Source organism: Nycticebus coucang, chromosome 10, assembly GCF_027406575.1.
Source record: "Nycticebus coucang isolate mNycCou1 chromosome 10, mNycCou1.pri, whole genome shotgun sequence".
In the NCBI taxonomy this organism is placed as follows: Eukaryota; Metazoa; Chordata; class Mammalia; order Primates; family Lorisidae; genus Nycticebus; species Nycticebus coucang.
The window spans coordinates 122,403,384-122,420,947 of record NC_069789.1 but is presented as its reverse complement, the minus strand read 5'-3'; the positions used below and the strand labels follow the sequence as shown (position 1 = coordinate 122,420,947).

Sequence of the window (17,564 nt, the reverse complement as noted above, 5' to 3'; positions counted from 1 at the left end):
CAGCTTTTCTACTTTAGATAAAGAGGGCCAAGGCAGTTGAGAATCTGCTTCCCCCGGAAACTTTCGCAACTGGCAGGTCAGCTTCAGACAGAGGGGGTGGGGGTCCTGCAGAGATGGTCTCCTGGTTTCCCACAAAATGGGGCAAATCTGGTGTCCAGCAGAGGGACCAGAAGGCCATCAGAGCTAGCCCTGCCCAGGATCGGGGAAGTGTCTAGTGTGAAGGTCAGGGTGTGGCTGAGCTCTGCTCTCTACCACTTGGGGCCCCATAGATGCAAATACAACTCCAGGTCTCAGAGTGGGCATTGCATGTTTTTCAGAAAACAAGGAGTAGACAAAACTGTTCATGGCCTCATCCTGTCTGGCTGGGGAGGCCCAAGAGTGGCTCACACAGTCCAGGTTCTAGTACTCCTCCCTCAGATGAAGGCCTAGAGGGAGGTGCTAGGCAGGGTGGAGGCATCAGAGGCCCGGAGCAGGCCAGCTGTTCCATCCCCCCACTGAAGCTCAGCACTGCAACTGTGGGTCCTGTAGCTGCTTCCAGAGCCGAATGCTGTCCTGGGGGCCAAGGGGCCGTAACAGCAGCAGGTCTCGGACAGCACAGCGGTCTGTGGTGCGATCTGCTGGCCAGGCCGTGAGGAAGCCTGGGTGGGCACGAGGCACCAGGCCCAGGGCACGGAAGCACAGGCCAGTGTAGACGTCATCGAAGGGGAAGGGTGCCACATGGGCTGCTGCCTGCAGCAGCCAGGGTGCCAGGCGTCCCGAAATAACATAACCACCTCCACTTGCGTAGGCTGGGTAGCTACCTTCAAAGAAGGATCCAGGCACGTAGAAGGGTCCTCCAGGTTTCCGGAGGGGTGTGGCCTGTGTAAAGACCTCACCCAGGTACAGGCTTTGAGCCCAGGTAGGCGGCAGGCCCCGCAGGTGATCCAGCAGGGCAGGGGTATGCACAAAGGCATCGTCTTGAACTTGGAGGACAAAAGTCACATCAGGACAGTGGTGGCCCAGCCAGGCCAGCAGCAGGAGGTCTTTGAGCGTCCTGTTGAAGGGGACGTCAAGGAAGTCCCAGAGTAACAGGTCACTGTAGCGACGGCTCTCCCAGGCCACCAGGGAGCTTAAGTTAGGCCCCGCTTCACCCACTGGGGACCCCACCAGGAAGAGCAGCCTGATTCCAGGAGCTGGACTGCCCCATGTCTCCCTCACAGCCTGTCGTTCCACAAAGCGCCCTGGTTCTGACTTGACAGCCAACAGCAGATAGGGGACATTGGTATCCGAGCAGCTGGCCACTTGGCCACCACCAGCTCTGGGCAACCACCGTGGGAAACTCCTACAGGCTGCTGACAGCAGGAAGCGGCGGAGGTCCTCAGGGTAGGAGGCAAAGTCAGGAATCTCTGCAGCGGCAGCAGTCCCCCAAGCCTGGCAGTCCCTTGCCTCAGTGCTGTCCCCAGTGGGCAGGGTCCCCAGCCGCCACTGCTGCTGGTTCCAGTAAGTCAAGGGCAGTGGAACAGTCTGGCCAAGGCGGGCTGAGAGGTTGGCGGGAAGGGTAGGCTCTAGGCTGGCTGGTGTGGGGCCTGGCAGTGTGCCCCTGGGGCCAGGGTAGGCCTTGCTGAGCCGGGACTCAGACGTCCACTCGATGTACACTTTGAGGCCCAGGAGCGTTAGCAGAGCTGACAGGCACAGAAGGAACTTGGGGCAGCGCATGACCTGGTCCAGAGAAGGGGCAGCCACTGGAGCTATAAGGGAGCCACAAGGGAGCCATGGAGGCCTTTGGGGTGCAGGGATGGCCTCCAGAGAGGGCCCCAGCAGGCCCCAGGCAAACAGCCTCATATTTCTCACAGTCTTCGCCAACCCATGATGGCTTCTGTGTCTCAGACTCTAAAAAGCTCCCCAGCCCAAACACCCAATTGCTCCCAATACCTAGACGGAGAATTCCCCCATTCCAATCCCATCCCAACACCCTGTTCCTTCCATTCCATCCAGCTCCACCCTAAAAGCAGTCCAGGAGGCTTATTCTTCCTTAGAAGCCCAGGAGGGTTCCACCCCAGAGACTAGGGGACCAAGATCCCTTCACTTTTCTATTCCTTCCCTCTGTCGCTTCATTCATCCTCCTCACCAGGAAATAAGGATCTCTTGATTCCTAGCTCCAGTTTAAGTTCCTTCCACCTTCTTAGAAACCTAGCCTGTCTCCCTTCCCACAATATGCTCACCCTAGGGACTGGGGAGCCAGGGGTCTGGCTATTCTTTACCTTTGGGTCTGACTCCCGCCAGCTCCGGCGCTGCCGGGCCTCTGTTCAGGGCCTCCCTCAGCTCCCTCCGTTCTGCCCTTGCCCCTGCGTGTGGCTGCGGCGCATTCTACCAGCCCAGCCCAGCCCAGCCAGTCCAGAGGGGCAGGGCGGGGAGGAGAGTAGAGCGGAGCGGAGCGGGAGCTGGGAGGGCCCCAGGGGCTGGGAGGGGCTGGGGCGGGGCTGAGCCTGGAAGGAGAGGGAGGGGGGAGGGCAGGAGGCCGACCTGAGACAAGGGGCTGTGGCATGTTAGGGCTGGTTTTCTGGAGAGACAGCCGGGAAAGGTGCAGACCGGGAACCTTTCGAGGCTTGGGAGGGGAGAGCAAGGTCCGGGCGGGGGCGGGGGGGGGGAGTCCAAGGGAGGGTGAGGCTGAGGGCTGGGCCTAGGCTGGGGAGTGTCAGAGTGACCAGAGGCTGGCATTGGGCCCGTGGCAAGGAGGCCGTGGTGGGTGGTGGCAGTGAATGTGCTGAGTGGGGATGGATGGCCCGCCTGTGATAGGGATGTTTGTTTTTGCAGCCAGGCGTCAGGGTAGGGGAGTGGAGAAAGGGGCTCGTGAGGAGTAGGAGAGAGCCAGAGACATTGTGGAGAGGGAAGACAGGCAGGGAGACCTCAGAGTGCAGGCAGCAGAGAGAGGAGAGAGCAAGGGGATGGAGAGAGCTGAAGGGAGAGGAGGAAGATGGAGAAATCTAGAAAGAGAGAGAGTGGCCAGGAAGCCTCTCGGGTGCTCAGGGAAAGATTTAGAGAGGCAGGTGGAGGGCAGAGGGTGGAACTCCATCCCCTTCGAGCCTGGGCTTTCAGCCCAATGGGGTGGGAATCTCCCCACCTCCAGCCCTGAAGCCAGCCTGCCCTGGGGCTCTGCCCCTCCCCAAGCAGTACCGTGACTCCAGGAACACTCACATCCGGCACCCCAGGGGCAGGAGAGGGTGTCTGCCTGTGTTTACATTAACCCGTCCCCAGCCCCAGAGACCTCTGCCACTGGGGCTGCGTCAGGTGTCTGGGAAACTCCCAGGACCTGGGGTGGGATATGAAGGACCCCCACTAAGCCTAGGCCGTCACTCCACCCTGGTTTGTGGAGGGACTCTTCATCGTAGGTACCCACTCTGTCAGCGGCAGTTTTTTATCTGTCCCAGCCTGATTTCCTCCCCCCAAGTTTGAATAATGAAGCCCACAGGAACAGCTGGAGGAGAATGGGGAGGAAGTGGTGAATACTAATTGCCTAAAACAGTGGTTCTCAACCTTCCTAATGCCACAACCCTTTAATACAGTTCCTCATGTTGTGGTGACTCCCGACCATAAAATTATTTACGTTGCTACTTCATAACTGTAATTTTGTTACTGTTATGAATCCTAATATAAATATCTGATATGCAGGATGTATTTTCATTGTTACAAAGGGTCACGACCCCACAGGTTGAGAACTGCTGGCCTAAAAGCTAGTGTGGGAAATGACAGTCGGGCTGGGGGCAGGGGACTGAGTGCTTAGAGTGTGCAGGCCCACCTGATCTAGAGCTGGGAGGGAGTCCACCCCTCCACCCCCCAGCTCTCCTGGCTCATCTAGCTTCTCCCAGGGGTACAGAGGTCCTTGACCAGTGGCAGCATTGTCTCCTGGGGATGTTGGGAAGTCTCGGGGTGTGTAGTTCTTTTTCCTTTGTGCATCGGTCTGGGTCCAATCAGGAGAGAAACTACACAGCAGTTGGAACAGGGGAAAGTTCAGCATATAGAATGATGAACTATAACATGGATGGAATTGATGTAATGAGGGATTGGCTGGCAAGAGGTGCTATCCTAGGGAACGTAATTGGGGGGTGGGTATGCAGGGCAAATCCAACATTTCTGTTTCCCTCAGCCTTTGGATTCCCCTCATCCATGTTACATTAGGGCAGTTCTGGTCTCTCAGTCTCATTAACTGCAGGGCTACTCTTAGGTCCAAGTTCTGGTTAGCCAACCAAGCAAGCTATTAGAACCACTTCCAGCTATACAAGGTAACCCACTAAATCTAGTGAGCGCACTTATGCCAGTAAATTAGGCCTGGGCTAGTGTTATATCCACCCTTACTGGCCTAAGAACCTAAGATCCCCTCTGCACACATTCCCCAGGTTTCTGACCATACATATATTTGAAAGTCTTGTTCTTTTAGTGTATAAGCTGCTCCTTCCTGAGTCCTAGTGGGTACCTGTACCCCTGTTGCAAGCTGAGATTGATCCTAGGTATATATGGGTCTAGTGATAGCAGAGGGCACTTGTGGTGAATCTTAAGGACGGATACCCTCTTTCAAGAAATCTGCCCCATGGTGAGGTCATCACGAAGTCTCGCACAGGAAGGCTGGTGCCTCGTACACTGGTAAGGGAAGCTCAGGGTGACTTAATTTTCAAGATTGCCTGTCTACTTTGGGTCCAGCCAGATGACGCCCTTCCAAAGATGTAAACTTTTGGGCCTGTCATGGAAGCTCTCTAGTTCCCAGAGCTAAGTTAACAGACCCAACTTTTTTTTTTTTTTTTTAATTGTTAAATCATAGCTGTGTACATTAGTGCAATCAAGGGGTACCATGTGCTAGTTTCACATACAATCTGAAATATTCTCATCAAACTGTTCAACGTAGCCTTCATGGCATTTTCTTAGTTATTGTATGTAGACATTCGTATTCTGCCTTTAGTAAGTTTCGCCCGTACTCCTTCTAAGATGCACCATAGGTGTGGCCCCACCCATTACCCTCCCTCCACCCTAACACCCCCCTTGCCCTTCCTTGGCCCTTTCCTCATAGTCTTGTGCTATAGTTGGGTTATAGCCTTCATGTGAAAGCTATAATTTAGCTTCATAGTAGGGCTAACAGACCCAACTTTGACACTCTCTATTTGTAAACACTCAAGGGCACTCCAGAGTTCCGTCTGACACCCTGGTCTTTAGAACTGTTACCAATGCTACAGCTATCATACACAGTAGCTACAAGGGCTTCAGCTGGCCCCTTACTGTGGTCAGCCACAGGTGGTAGCTGGATTGTGATGGATTGCCGTGGGTTTCTAGCACCCTCTTTCCCAACAGCAAGAGCTCAGCACTGCTCAAGCCCAGAGGCACAATCAAACCTACCTTGAATACTATCTTATGAGTCCATCACCTGAAACACTCCAGGTACCAATTCTGTATCTATCTGGGTCCAATTGGGAGAAAAACTACACAGTAACTTGAACAGGAGAAGTTTAATATAAATCATTAAACATTAATAGTATCTGGGAATAATGAGGGATTTATTGGTAAAAATGCCTCTGAATCGACTGGAAATCCATCTGGTGTGCTGGGGACAGTTACTCATAGAAAGGTGCTTCAGTGGAGGCACTGTACCCACTGCGGAAACACTGGGGGTGGAGTGTGTCTGGGGCAGCTACTGGCCATCTGGCACTTCAGGAGCTGGGTGTCAGGGGAAGCCACGTGCTATAGGACCCAGACACTGGAGCACACTCAACAGGAACCAGGAAGAAAATTCCTTTCCTCCTATAGTATCTCTCACACGCCCTCTACTGACAAAGCCTGCCACGTTAGCAAAGAGAAAATATGTCCAAGGCTCAGATCCATTTTCACAGAGCGGACAAACATGTTGAATTGGGAGCTGAAGGTCACTGAATCAATAATGGGCAACACTGTGGGACTTGGGCCTTTAGTAAGTGTGGGCCAAGGATGCTGTGCATTGTACAGTGAGCAGAACAGTCTCACAGGGAAGAGCCATCCCTGTGAAGTGACAGTAGCAGACACCCCCCACCCACACCGCCCCATCAGTCAGGGTCTCTGAAAGAAATGTTTGTATACTCAAATGAGGACAATTTGCGAAGAGTCTTTTTGACAAGGTGTGGGCCAGATGTGGGGAAACCATGAAGATGAGTGCAGCTCCCTGGGGCTCCTTATAGCCAAGCCAAGCCTCCCCAGGTCTGAAGAGGCAGGGAAGGAGAGGTATGTGGGATGGGCTGCTGTCATTGTGTCATGCTGTGACCTTTAGCCAAGAACAGCCAGGAATACATACTCTACTTCATGCTTTCCTTCCCTCTGATCTGTGAGTGCCATACCCCGACTCCCAACTGGAAGCTAGGAGTGTTGTGAGCTTTCAGCCATTCCACTGAGATCCTACTGGAGTTGGGGGTGGGTGCTGAAAGCTAGGTGGGGACTGGGTTGGCTCTGTCCTGAGGCTGATCCTCTGGCTCCAACTTTAGGCTCTGTGCCCAGTCAGCCCCCACGACCTTGCAGTTGGGTAGCATCTCCTCCACCAAGATCTGAGTGAGGCCTGGGTTGGACACAGCAGGGAGATCTGAGATGTCCAGCCTTCGGAGGTTCCTGAAAGGGGACAAGAAGGGCAAGAAGCCAGCATGAGGATAGCATTTACGTGTGTTTGCATGCATTTTGTGGGATTGGCCTCAATTTCAATTCTGGTTCCTTAAAAATAAATCTTTATAGCTGTCCAAGCACATGAAATCCACTGTCTTAACTGCACATTGTTCTGCAACAGTGTAAATACAGCATTTCATTAATTAAAAAAAGGAATAAAAATCCCATTTAATTCTCCCAGAAACTAACTGCAACTGCTCCTCTGTGCTTATCCATCACACAAACACTCTAGGGATTTTTTTTTTTTGAGGCACAGTCTCATTTTGTCACCCTTGGTAGAGTGCCATAGCGTCACACCCACAGCAACCTCAAACTCTTGGCCTTAAGAGATTCTCTTGCCTCAGCCTCCCAAATAGCTGGGACTATAGGACCTGCCACAAAGCCTGGCTATTTTTTTTTTTCTTTCTTTCTTTCTTTTATTTATTTTTTTTTTTGTAGAGACAGAGTCTCACTGTACCACCCTCGGGTAGAGTGCCGTGGCGTCGCACAGCTCACAGCAACCTCCAACTCTTGGGCTTACGCGATTCTCTTGCCTCAGCCTCCCAAGCAGCTGGGACTACAGGCGCCCGCCACAACCCCCGGCTATTTTTTTTTTTTTTTTTGCAGTTTGGCCAAGGCTGGGTTTGAACCCGCCACCCTCGGCATATGGGGCCGGCACCCTACTCACTGAGCCACAGGCGCCGCCCAAGCCTGGCTATTTTTAGGGATGGGTTCTTGTTCTTCTTTGTTTTTTTTTTTTTGAGACAGAGTTTCATATTGTTGCCCTCGGTAGAGTGCTGTGGCATGACAGCTCACAGCAAGCTTAAACTCTTGGGTTCAAGTGATTCACTTGCCTCAGCCTCCTGAGTAGGTGGGACTACAGGCGTCTGCCACAACACCTGGCTAGTTTTTATTATTTTATTTTTTATTTTTTTTTTTTTTAATTTTTTGTAGAGACAGAGTCTCACTGTACTGCCCTCGGGTAGAGTGCCGTGGCGTCACACGGCTCACAGCAACCTCTTAACTCTTGGGCTTACGCGATTCTCTTGCCTCAGCCTCCCCAGCAGCTGGGACTACAGGCGCCCGCCACAACGCCCGGCTATTTTTTTGTTGCAGTTTGGCCGGGGCTGGGTTTGAACCCGCCACCCTTGGCATATGGGGCTGGCACCCTACTCACTGAGCCACAGATGCCGCCCGTGGCTAGTTTTTAGAGATGAGGTCCTGCTCTGGCTCAGGCTGGTCTCGAATCTGATAGCTCAGGCAATCCACCCACCTCTGCCTCCCAGAGTGCTAGAATTACAGGCGTAAGCTACTGCACCCGGCTACTAGGGTTTTTTTGAGATAGAATCTTACTCTGTTGCCCTGAGTAGAGTGCTGTGGTATCATAGCTCACAGTTACCTCAAACTCATGGCTCAAGTGATCCTCTTGCCTCAGTCTCCCAAGTAGCTGGAACTGCAGGCGCCTGCTGCGACGCCCAGCTACTTTTTCTATTTTTAGTAGAGACAGGATCTCACTCTTGCTTAGGCTGACACTCTTAGGTTTTTGATGGAGGCATGGTACTATGGGAAACGGTCCAACAGCATCTCCCCACCTCCCAGTTTTTCTCCCGCATGGGACATGTCCTAGCATGGGGCCCAGCCTAAGCTGAGATCTCACTGGAGGTGGTGGAGGGACGCAAGGCCCCGCTCAGAGATTCGTGGGCAACCGGCCAGTGACAGTTCCTGCAAGGAGTTGGCCAGAGGGTAGAGGTGGTTGAGACACCAGTCGTCCACATGGGGGCAGCGCTGCAGCGACAAAGACTGGAGCTCCTTCAGGGACACTGCAGGGGAAAAGGGCTGATGGCACCAAAAGCCCTCCAGGGTCCACCGCCAAGGGGAAAATGCACAGGCCTTTCCCATCTCCACCCTACCCCACCCACCCCACTGCACCCCACTCACAGAGGTTATCCAGGCCCTCGTAGTTGATGTCACAACCACTGGCATCCACAGCCTCTATCGGTACCTCCTGAAACTTCAAGAACTCAAGAGAGAAATGGCCACGCTCATTTGGCCTGATCCATTCTTTGTTCTGAAACCTGGAAAGGGGAGCGAGGGAGTGCCAGCAAGGACCCCAGTCTTCCCCAGGCCTTCAACCCCTTGAGAATTCTCCGCTGTGTTGAGTCTGCTGTGCTTCCTATATATGGGGCCCTGTCCTAAGGGCTCTACGTGTATGGTTCTACTAGATCCTGTGACAATCTCAACAAATAGAATGTTTTGCCAGTTTTACATACCTGGAGAGTGAGGGTCACAGATCACTGATAACATCAGAGCAAAGATGCAAGAATCCCTGTATTAAGGGGCATTTTCAAACATGTATACTCTTTCAAAGGAAGTTGCTGGAAGAAGTGCTCAAACCAGATGAAAATTTTAATTAAAACAGAGATGAGGAATAGATGAAGTCTATGTGAATTATGTTTTTAAGAAAAGAAAAAAGTAAAAAAACAAAAGTAGGAGGGGAAGGGGAGGTGAAAGGAGGAAAGGAAGAGAAAGTAACATGGAACACAAATACTGTGCTAGGCCTCGCTGTGAATGTTTAGATTGCACTGAAACCCATTCAGTCTTTATAGCAAATCTATAGGTTACATATACATATGATCACCATCCCATTTCACAGATGACAAAACTGAAGCTCAGGAATAATCCCAAGCCACAAAGCCAGTAGGTGGCAGAGACCCAGGGACTCCCAGTGAAGCCTGACTACAGAGGCTGGGTGTTACATGACTCCCTCACCCCACCCCACCTTGTTTTAACACTTTAGTTGTCATACCTGACCGCACCTCCCAGATTCAGGATGAAAAAGGCACCTGTGACGTATGGGCCATAAGTCTCCAAAATGTGGGCGAGGGATCTGAGGAGAAAATGGCAGCCAAGGGTGAGGCCTGGGGAACACCATCCCCTTCCCAACACTGCTTAGAGCAGTGGTTCTCAACCTTCCTAATGCTTTGACCCTTTAATACAGTTTCTGTGGGTCTGACCCACAGGTTGAGAACCACTGACTTAGAGGGTCAGAGTCCACAGCGCCAGGCAAACAGACAGAATGAGTCAGGCTGTTAAGTATTCATTGTGCCTATGAAGTGCTGGGCACTGGAGGTATAATGGTGACCAAGGCAGAGAACATCTCTGTCCTTGTTAAGCTATTTTATAAGGGGAGATGGAGAATAAAGCAGGGAACAGCAGCAAAATTGATAAAAGTATCAATTTTATGGAAAAATAAAGCAGAGGGGCTGAATGGAGGGGTGGGGATAGCAGAATGGAGGCTAATTTAGGTTGGATTTTAAGAAATGATTCTTGGAGGAGGTGACATTTTGTTTTTTAGACAGGGTCTCTCTCAGCCCAGTCTGATCATGAACTCCTAGGCTCAAAGGATCCTCCTGCCTTGGCCCCTTGAGTAGCTAAGGACTATAGGACCATGACACCATGCCTGGCTAATTTACCAAAAAATGTTTCTAGAGACAGGGTCTCACTACACTGCCCAGGCTGGTCTCAAACTCCTAGCTTGAAGGGATCTTCCTGCTTCAGGTTCCCAAGTAGCTGGAATTATAGCTTACACCTGGCAAGAAGGTGACATTTGATCAGACTTGAGTGGTGAAAGGAACAGAGTACAAAGGCTTGGAGGCTGAAATTATGAGGGTTGAGCAAAACAGCAGTAAGGATGCTATGTTGATGAGGGAGAAGGAAGTTCCTGGTTGGGGGAGGAGGGTCTTACAGCTCAGTAGGGAACAGGTTTTAAGCCTTGGAGACTGGCTTTTATTGTAGTTGTGATTGAAAAACACTTGCAGGGGGAGGCACCTGTAGCTCAGTGGGTAGGGTGCCAGCCCCATATAACAAGGGTGGTGGGTTTGAACCTGACCCCAGCCAAACTGCAACAAAAAATAGTTGGGCATTGTGGGGGGCGCCTGTAGTCCCAGCTACATAGGAGGCTGAGGCAAGAGAATCATCTAAGCCCAAGAGTTGGAGGTTGCCATGAGCTGTGACACCATGGCACTCTACAAGGGTGACAAAGTGAGACTGTCTCTAAAAAAAAAAAGAAAAAAGGAAAACCACTTGCAGGGCTCAGCCCATTGCTCAGTGGTTAGGGTGCCAGCCACATACACCAGGGCTGGCAGGTTTGAACTCAGCCCGGGCCCGCTAAGCAATGACAACTACAGCAAAAAAAATAGCCGGGCGTTGTGGCGGGTGCCTGTAGTCCCAGCTACTTGGGAGGCCAAAGCAAGAAAATCACTTAAGCCCAAGTGTTTGGGGTTGCTGGGAGCTGTGACGCCCCAGCACTCTACCAAGGGTGATATAGTGAGACTCTGTCTCAATAAATACAAAAATAAATAAGGCTGGACAGGGTGGCTCATGCCTGTAATCCCAGCACACTGGGAGGACAAGGCAGGTGGATTGCCTGAGCTCAGGAGTTCCAGACCAGCCTGAGTCAGAGAGAGACCTCATCTCTAAAAATAGCCAGGCTTTGTGGCAGGTGCCTGAGGTCTCAGCTACTTGGAAGGCTAAAGCAAGATAATTGCTTAAGCTCAAGAGTTTGAGGTTGCTGTGAGTTGTAATGCCATGGCACTCTACCGAGGTGGTACAGACTCAAAGTGAGACTCTGTCTCAAATAAATAAATAAATAGGTTTTAATTTCATACTCCGTATTTCAGAAAGTTGGGTTTTATATGGCTAATATATATATAATTTTTATAACACTTGTACATTACTGGAGGAAATTTGATTTTTTTTCAAGATTAATACTTAATTCCTAAAAATATTTATCTAATTTTTGTGTATGAACTTGCTAAATACACTTGAGGGTTTTAAGCAGGGTAGTGATGTTATCTATTCTACTTACTTTTTTTTTTTTTAAGACAGAGTCTCACTCTGCTGCCCTGGGTAAAGGCTGTACCATCTCAGCTCAGAGCAACCGCAAACTCTTAGGCTCAAGTGATCCTCTTCCCTCAGCCTCCTGGGTAGCTGGGACTACAGGTGCATCCACAATGCCCAGCTAATTTCTTTTCTATTTTTAGTAGAGACCAGATCTAGCTCTTGCTCAGGCTGGTCTCCAACTCCTGAGCTCAAGCAATCTACCCACCTTGACCTCTCAGAGTGCTAAGATTATAGGTGTGAGCCACCACACCCAGCCCATTTCACTTTCTTAAGATTCCTTTGGCTGCTTTGTAGACTATAATGGAGTATAGGAAGTGAAAGGTTACCAGTTAGATGATTACAGTAATCCAGTGATAAAAAGAAGTGGCTTTGCCCAGACTATGAAGAGTGGAGGTGCTAAGAACTGGTCACATTTGGGATATTCTAGTATTTTTTTGATGGACTGAATGTGGAGGGCAGAGAGGCAAATGGAGGAATTGGAAATGAACCCTTAAATTTGGCACGAACAACTGGGTGGACAGTGGTGTTGGTTACTAGGACAGGCTTGGGGTGAGCAGATGATTATTATTATTTTTTTTTTTTAGGGAGAAATCAAGGTGTTGTTTTAGTTGTGTTAGGATTGAGGTACTAGCTAGATCCCGACGTGGAACTGGTGGGTAGCAAGTTGCTTATATGAACAAGAGTCATTGAGAAGGGTGGGGACTGGAGAGAAAGATGCAAGAGTCAGCAAGACTGGCATTAGAAGCTGTAGTGCTACCTGGAAAGGGCAGGATCTAGGCTTTAGTGAAGCCTGAGCAGTGGGTCCCCATAAAGTCTTGCAGGCTAGGAGTTCTTACCGATTTTTCTTGCGCACTTTCAACATCTGATTTTGGAGCATGTACTCCCTCAGAAACTGCACATCATAGAAGTAATCAGCCAAGAACTGGAGCAGTGTCTTCTTCTGATTGCCCTCTGGGGCCACTGCCCCACCCAGGCCATGGATGCTCCTGGTACTCCCATTCCATATGGCTGCCACCAGGCGCAGGGACTGGGGAGGGGGAGAGGAAAGGAAGAGCTTAGCTCAGATCCCCCCATAAACCGCAACCCCTCTGGTTCCTGTCTTTCTCTAAGTTCTTCTTTCAGAACTTCCAAATTCTGTCTTTGGGATCCCAAAACGTTTTTCTCAAGTTCTTCCACTTACTCAGCCCTAAATTCTCTTGTCTTTTTTTTTTCTTTTTTTTTAGAGAGTCTTACTTTGTCGCCCTTGGTAGAGTGCAATGGGATCACAGCTCACAGCAACCTCTAGCTACTGGGCTTAGGTGATTCTCTTGCCTCAGCCTCCCAAGTACCTGGGATCACAGGTGCCTGCCACAATAGGTACCCGGCTATTTTTTGTTGCAGTTTGGCCGGGGCGGGTTTGAACCCGCCACCTTCGGTATATGGGGCCAGTGCCCTACTCACTGAGCCACAGGCGCCACCCTTAAATTCTCTTCTTGATTTAGCCAAGTATCTTGATTTTACTAAAATTTTCCCCTCTTACTCAAACTTTTTTCTCAAAAATTCCATTATCTGACTTCTTCTTCCTACCAATTCATCCCTTAATTTTACACAGTTCTCCCAGAATATTCCTGAATGACCTGTTTCTTTCTACCAAAATACAATCTTAGGCCAGGCACGGTGGCTCACGCCTGTAATCCTAGCGTTCTGGGAAGCCTGGGAGGGTAGATTGCTTGAGCTCATGAGTTCCAGACCAGACTGAGCAAGAGCCAGACCTGTCTCTACTAAAAACAGAAAAATTAGCGGGGTGTTGTGGTGAGTGCCTGTAGTCCCAGCTACTCGATGGCTGAGGCAGAGATGGCTTGAGCCCAGGAGTTTGAGGTTGCTGACAGCAATATGCCACAGAGTTACCCAGAGCAACAGAGTGAGAGTCTGTCTTAAAAATTATATATATTTATTTAAATTAAGATATATATCTATCTTAATTTCTCTCCAAACCACCAAGAGGGCACTCTGAGCAATCTCTGACTGAGAAGAGCAAAAAGTACACAACCCTTTAAGAGGAGGATAGAAAAACGGAGAGGTGAGACCACAGGGAAGAAACCTTCAAATTCTTCAATTTCTTTCCTTGTGGGAGAGAGCTCCATTTATTAGGTTGTGAGTTTCTCTGTTTTGCCTTTATAGATGCACAAAAGTCACTAAAATTATAAAGGAAGGAAATAGGTCAGACGAGCCTAAACACAAGACTCTAGTTGCAGCGCTGGTTCAATTTCATTTACAAGGTCGCCTCTGAATTTGCCCCAGTTTCTCTTTGCTTTAGCCAAATTCTCCTGTTTTCCCCACATCTCCTGATAATTTTGCTCAAACTCGTATTTTATTTCAAAATTCTTAAACTTCAAACCTTTCTTCAATTTTCTCTAAATTTATATTCCTTCATTTTATCTATTTCTTCCTAAATCCTCTCATCGAAACGTCGCAAATTCTCTTTAATTTCTTCCCTTAAACTCCCAAGTTCATCTGTTTGCCAACCCCATCCCCCCTCGTATGTTTGGTTTTCTATAAAAATTCCTAAATTCCCATGAATTTCCCTTAATTTATCTTCTATCCTAGAGATTCTCAGCCAATTCCTTCTAAATCCTTTTCTTCTCCAGGGCCCATTGCCTCCCAGTGCACGTACGTATCCCTCCCTCTGATTGGCTACACGCACCGCTCTTCGAAACGTACTCTCTCATCCCTATTGGATTCTCTCCTCCAAGCCCCCGCCCCTTCTCGCTCGCAAAAGCGCTGCAATCGCTTGCTATCCCTTTGGATCTTTCGCAACCCTCAGTAGCCAAAGGTGTACGCCGCCAGTGTGAGGCTCAGCGGGGGAGGCTCCTGCCCCTTCAAGGCTCTTTGCTTTCTTAGCCGCGCACAGAGACCCTGAAGGCAAAGGTCGCAGAGAGGACGTCAATTTGGGGGGCTCTAGAGGCTCCGGTCACCTACCGCCCTGGGCGCCGCCATGTTGCTACGGTGACGCAACCAGAAGAGGCGGGTCGTTTCTTATTGCCCTCTCAGGGATCGCTGGCGAAATGCCTTCTCTTATGGACACGCCCCTCAGTCTCCCAGCCCTCCTCTTAAAGAAGCACGCGCTTTTTTCGCGTCTGGGGTTTGGGGATTTCTCAGAGCGCTGTGGGCTTTAAAACGGGTCTCTGAAGTCTCCCTGCGAGAGGGTGGGCTGTCCTTCGTGCTAGAGTTTTTGTTGGCATTCTCCCTGAGCTTCCTCGTTTCTCCAGCTTTTCACTCGCTACCTCCTTAGAACAGAGAATAACGTGGCTGAAAAACTGTCATTTTTAAAAAGCAGGGTCAAGGCTCGGCGACCGTAGTACAGTGGTTACGGCGCCGGCCACATGCACAGAGGGTGGCGGGTTCAAACACGGCCCGGGCCCGGGCCTGCTAAACAACAATGACAACTACAACAAAAAACAGCCGAGCGTTGTGGTGGGTACCTGTAGTCCCAGCTACGTGGGAGGCTAAGGCAAGAGAATCGCTCAAGTGTTCGAGGTTGCTAAGAATAAGGGGAAGAGGGAAAGGGAGGGGAGGGAGGGGGGAGGTAGGTAGAGGGAAGAAGATTGGTGGGATTACACCAGCTTCTTCTTTAAGAGGGGGGCTGGTGCATCTTACAAGGGTATATGTGAAACTTGGTAAACGGTCTGTGAAGCTAGTGAATGATGCCCCATGATTATATCAATGTACACAGCTATGATTTAATAAAAAAAAAAAAGTTTGAGGTTGCTGTGAGCTGTTATGCCCTGGCACACTATGGAGGGCAACAAAGTAAGAGTCTCTCTAAATAACTAAATAAAAGCAGGGTCAAGCAAGGGAAAGGTCGAGTGGGTGGAGAGGTGAGACTTGAAGTTAGGAAGCTGAGATGAGATCTCAAGACTAGAATTGTGAAGTGTTCAACTTCAGTTTGGAGTCCATGGCCAGACCTCAGCGTGAAGATTGGGAAGTCTTATGGATAGAATTATTCATTCATTCATTCACTCTGCAAATATTTACTGAGCACCTACCACGTGGAGATGGGTGCTGTTCTGGATGCTGAGGTTCCCATGGGGAGCAGGACAGACCCAGCCCCTCCTTTGAGGAGTCAACATTGTAGGCTTGGAGAAGATGGACAAAAAACAAATGAATAAGGAAGCTAATTCTGATATGAAGCAGATAAACATAGGCAATAAAATAGGGAATGACTAGGGCCATCAGCAAAGGTCTTTCTGAAGAGGTGATATATTTGAGTTCCCATGCAGGGGTAACAGTCCTGTGTGGGAACCAGCTTGCAGACAGAATTAGGAGACTGGATCAGAGAGGTGGGCAGGGAGCAGAGAAGTAGGCCCAGGAGGGTTTCATTCTATTTACAGTGGGACAAGGGGAGAGTAAAAATTTGACTTGCATTTTGTAAAGACCATATCTGCCAGTTGGAGAATGTACCTTAGAGAACAAGGGTAGATGCAGGGAACCAGCAAAGGGGCTACTACAGTAGTCCAGGCAAGAGATGAACAGGGACAGGATCACAGAAGGAGCAGTGGAAATGGTGACAAGTGCTCAGATTCTGTATCTTTGTTGAAGGTCAAATCAACAGCTTGAAAAACTAAAAGAACAGTGTTAGTCAATAACTAAGAAAATGCCAGGAAGGCTATATTAACCAGTGTGATGAAAATGTGTCAAACGGTCTATAAAACCAGTGTGTGGTGCCCCATGATCGCATTAATGTACACAGCTATGATTAAACAAAAAAAAAGGAACAGTGTTAGTAATGGAGATGGGGAAACTGGGAAAGCAGCAGGTAGGGAGAATAATTTTGTATTTTTTATGTCACCTAGAGTGTGGTTATTTGTTGTAGCAGCAACAGAAAATGAATCCAACGAGGATAGGTCCCAACTGAGAGTTCCGTTTGATTATACTCACCTTAAGATGTATGGGACATCCAGATGGAGCTGCTGAGTTGAGGAACTCAGTAGGGAAGCATATATGTGAGATCTTTTCTTTCTTTCTTTTTTTCTTTTTGAGACAGTCTCATTATGTCACCCTTGGTAGAGTGCTGTGGCATCACAGCTCACAGCAACCTTCAAGTCTTGAGCTTAAGCGATTCTCTTGCTTCAGCCTCCCAAGTAGCCAGGTCTATCGGCTCCTGTCATAACACCCAGCTATTTTTTGGTTATAGTTGTCATTGTTTGGCAGGCACGGGTTGGATTCGAACCTGCCAGCTTCAATGTATGTGGTTGGCACCCTAGCGGCTGAGCTACAGGTGCCGAGTCTTCTTTTCTTTTTTGAGATAGTCTCTGTTGTCCTGGGTAGAGTGCCATGGTGGCATAACTTACAGCAACCTCAAAGTCTCAGACTCAAGGGATCCTCCTGCCTCAGTCCCCTGAGTAGCTGGAACTACAGGCGCCTGCCAAAATGTCCAGCGAATTTTTCTATTTTTTAGTAGAGATGGGATCTTGCACTTGCTCAGGCTGGTCTCAAACTCTTGGGCGCAAACGATCCACCTGCCTCAGCCTCCCAGAGTGCTAGGATTACAGGCGTGAGCCACCATGCCTGGCTATATATGTGAAATCTTAACACCTTGGGCCTGAAAGAGGGGTTCAAGTCAAAGCAAGGCTTGCAGTGCTCCCTAGCCTTTTCCACAGCAGGGCCCTCCCTGACAGTGACATAACCACAGGCAAGTTCAAGGTCAGCAGAATCGGTTGGTCAGCCATCAGTCAGTGGTCTGGATACGGAGGCACTCCAGCTGAGGAATCATTCTCTTGGAGCCCCTTCAAGCCATTGCTGTCCCTCAGGCATACCCATGGGGAAGGTCTGGGATGGCCGAGCTGAGAGGACAGGCAAGGACCAAGCTTTCAGCAAGCCAGAGGTTTCTCTGCCTTTGGAGGAAAAGGCAGCAAGGAGGCTGGGGAGAGGTGGGAGGGGCCAGGAGAGGACAGGACAGATGGGGCCAGGCATCAGCAGGCACTGAGCACTGCAGAGTGCTCAGGGAGGGATGGAGTTTGACCTCAGCAAGAGAGGCTGCGTTTGGATCCTTGTAAGCA

General features: G+C 49.9%; 2 protein-coding genes across 4 annotated transcripts; both read right to left on the bottom strand.

Moving 5' to 3' along the window:
* Positions 1–64: 64 nt before the first annotated feature.
* Positions 65–2,423, bottom strand: B3GNT8 (UDP-GlcNAc:betaGal beta-1,3-N-acetylglucosaminyltransferase 8). 2 transcript variants are annotated; one of them, XM_053605189.1, is made up of 2 exons: positions 2,241–2,421; positions 65–1,727 (listed from the first exon to the last, which is right to left on the bottom strand). In XM_053605189.1, the coding sequence occupies exon 2, from the start codon at positions 1,693–1,695 to the stop codon at positions 502–504; it is 1,194 nt and encodes a 397-aa protein (XP_053461164.1). In that variant the 5' UTR covers positions 1,696–1,727; positions 2,241–2,421; the 3' UTR covers positions 65–501. The 2 variants fall into 2 exon arrangements, with proteins under 2 accessions (XP_053461164.1, XP_053461163.1); XM_053605188.1 differs by having other exon boundaries at positions 65–2,423.
* Positions 2,424–2,679: 256 nt separating this feature from the next.
* On the bottom strand, positions 2,680–16,457 carry DMAC2 (distal membrane arm assembly component 2). Of its 2 annotated transcripts, XM_053605195.1 has the most exons (7): positions 16,444–16,457; positions 15,552–15,641; positions 12,363–12,553; positions 9,431–9,511; positions 8,563–8,699; positions 8,282–8,444; positions 2,680–6,594 (listed from the first exon to the last, which is right to left on the bottom strand). In XM_053605195.1, exons 2-7 carry the CDS (start codon positions 15,633–15,635, stop codon positions 6,417–6,419), a joined length of 834 nt encoding a protein of 277 aa, XP_053461170.1. In that variant the 5' UTR covers positions 15,636–15,641; positions 16,444–16,457; the 3' UTR covers positions 2,680–6,416. The 2 variants fall into 2 exon arrangements, with proteins under 2 accessions (XP_053461170.1, XP_053461171.1); XM_053605196.1 differs by lacking the exons at positions 15,552–15,641; positions 16,444–16,457 and adding an exon at positions 14,485–14,552 and having other exon boundaries at positions 2,682–6,594.
* Between the last annotated feature and the right edge of the window lie 1,107 nt (positions 16,458–17,564).

Excerpts from the sequence above, each read along its gene's own strand:
- B3GNT8 (XM_053605188.1), bottom strand. The coding sequence starts at position 1,821 with ATGAGGCTGTTTGCCTGGGGCCTGCTGGGGCCCTCTCTGGAGGCCATC.
- DMAC2 (XM_053605195.1), bottom strand. The coding sequence starts at position 15,635 with ATGTTGACTCCTCAAAGGAGGGGCTGGGTCTGTCCTGCTCCCCATGGG. Across the intron at positions 12,554-15,551 it reads ACAGCACCCATCTCCACGTG|TCCCTGCGCCTGGTGGCAGC; the intron begins GTAGGTGCTCAG and ends CCCCCTCCCCAG. Across the intron at positions 8,445-8,562 it reads CGAGGGCCTGGATAACCTCT|TGTCCCTGAAGGAGCTCCAG; the intron begins GTGAGTGGGGTG and ends TTTCCCCTGCAG.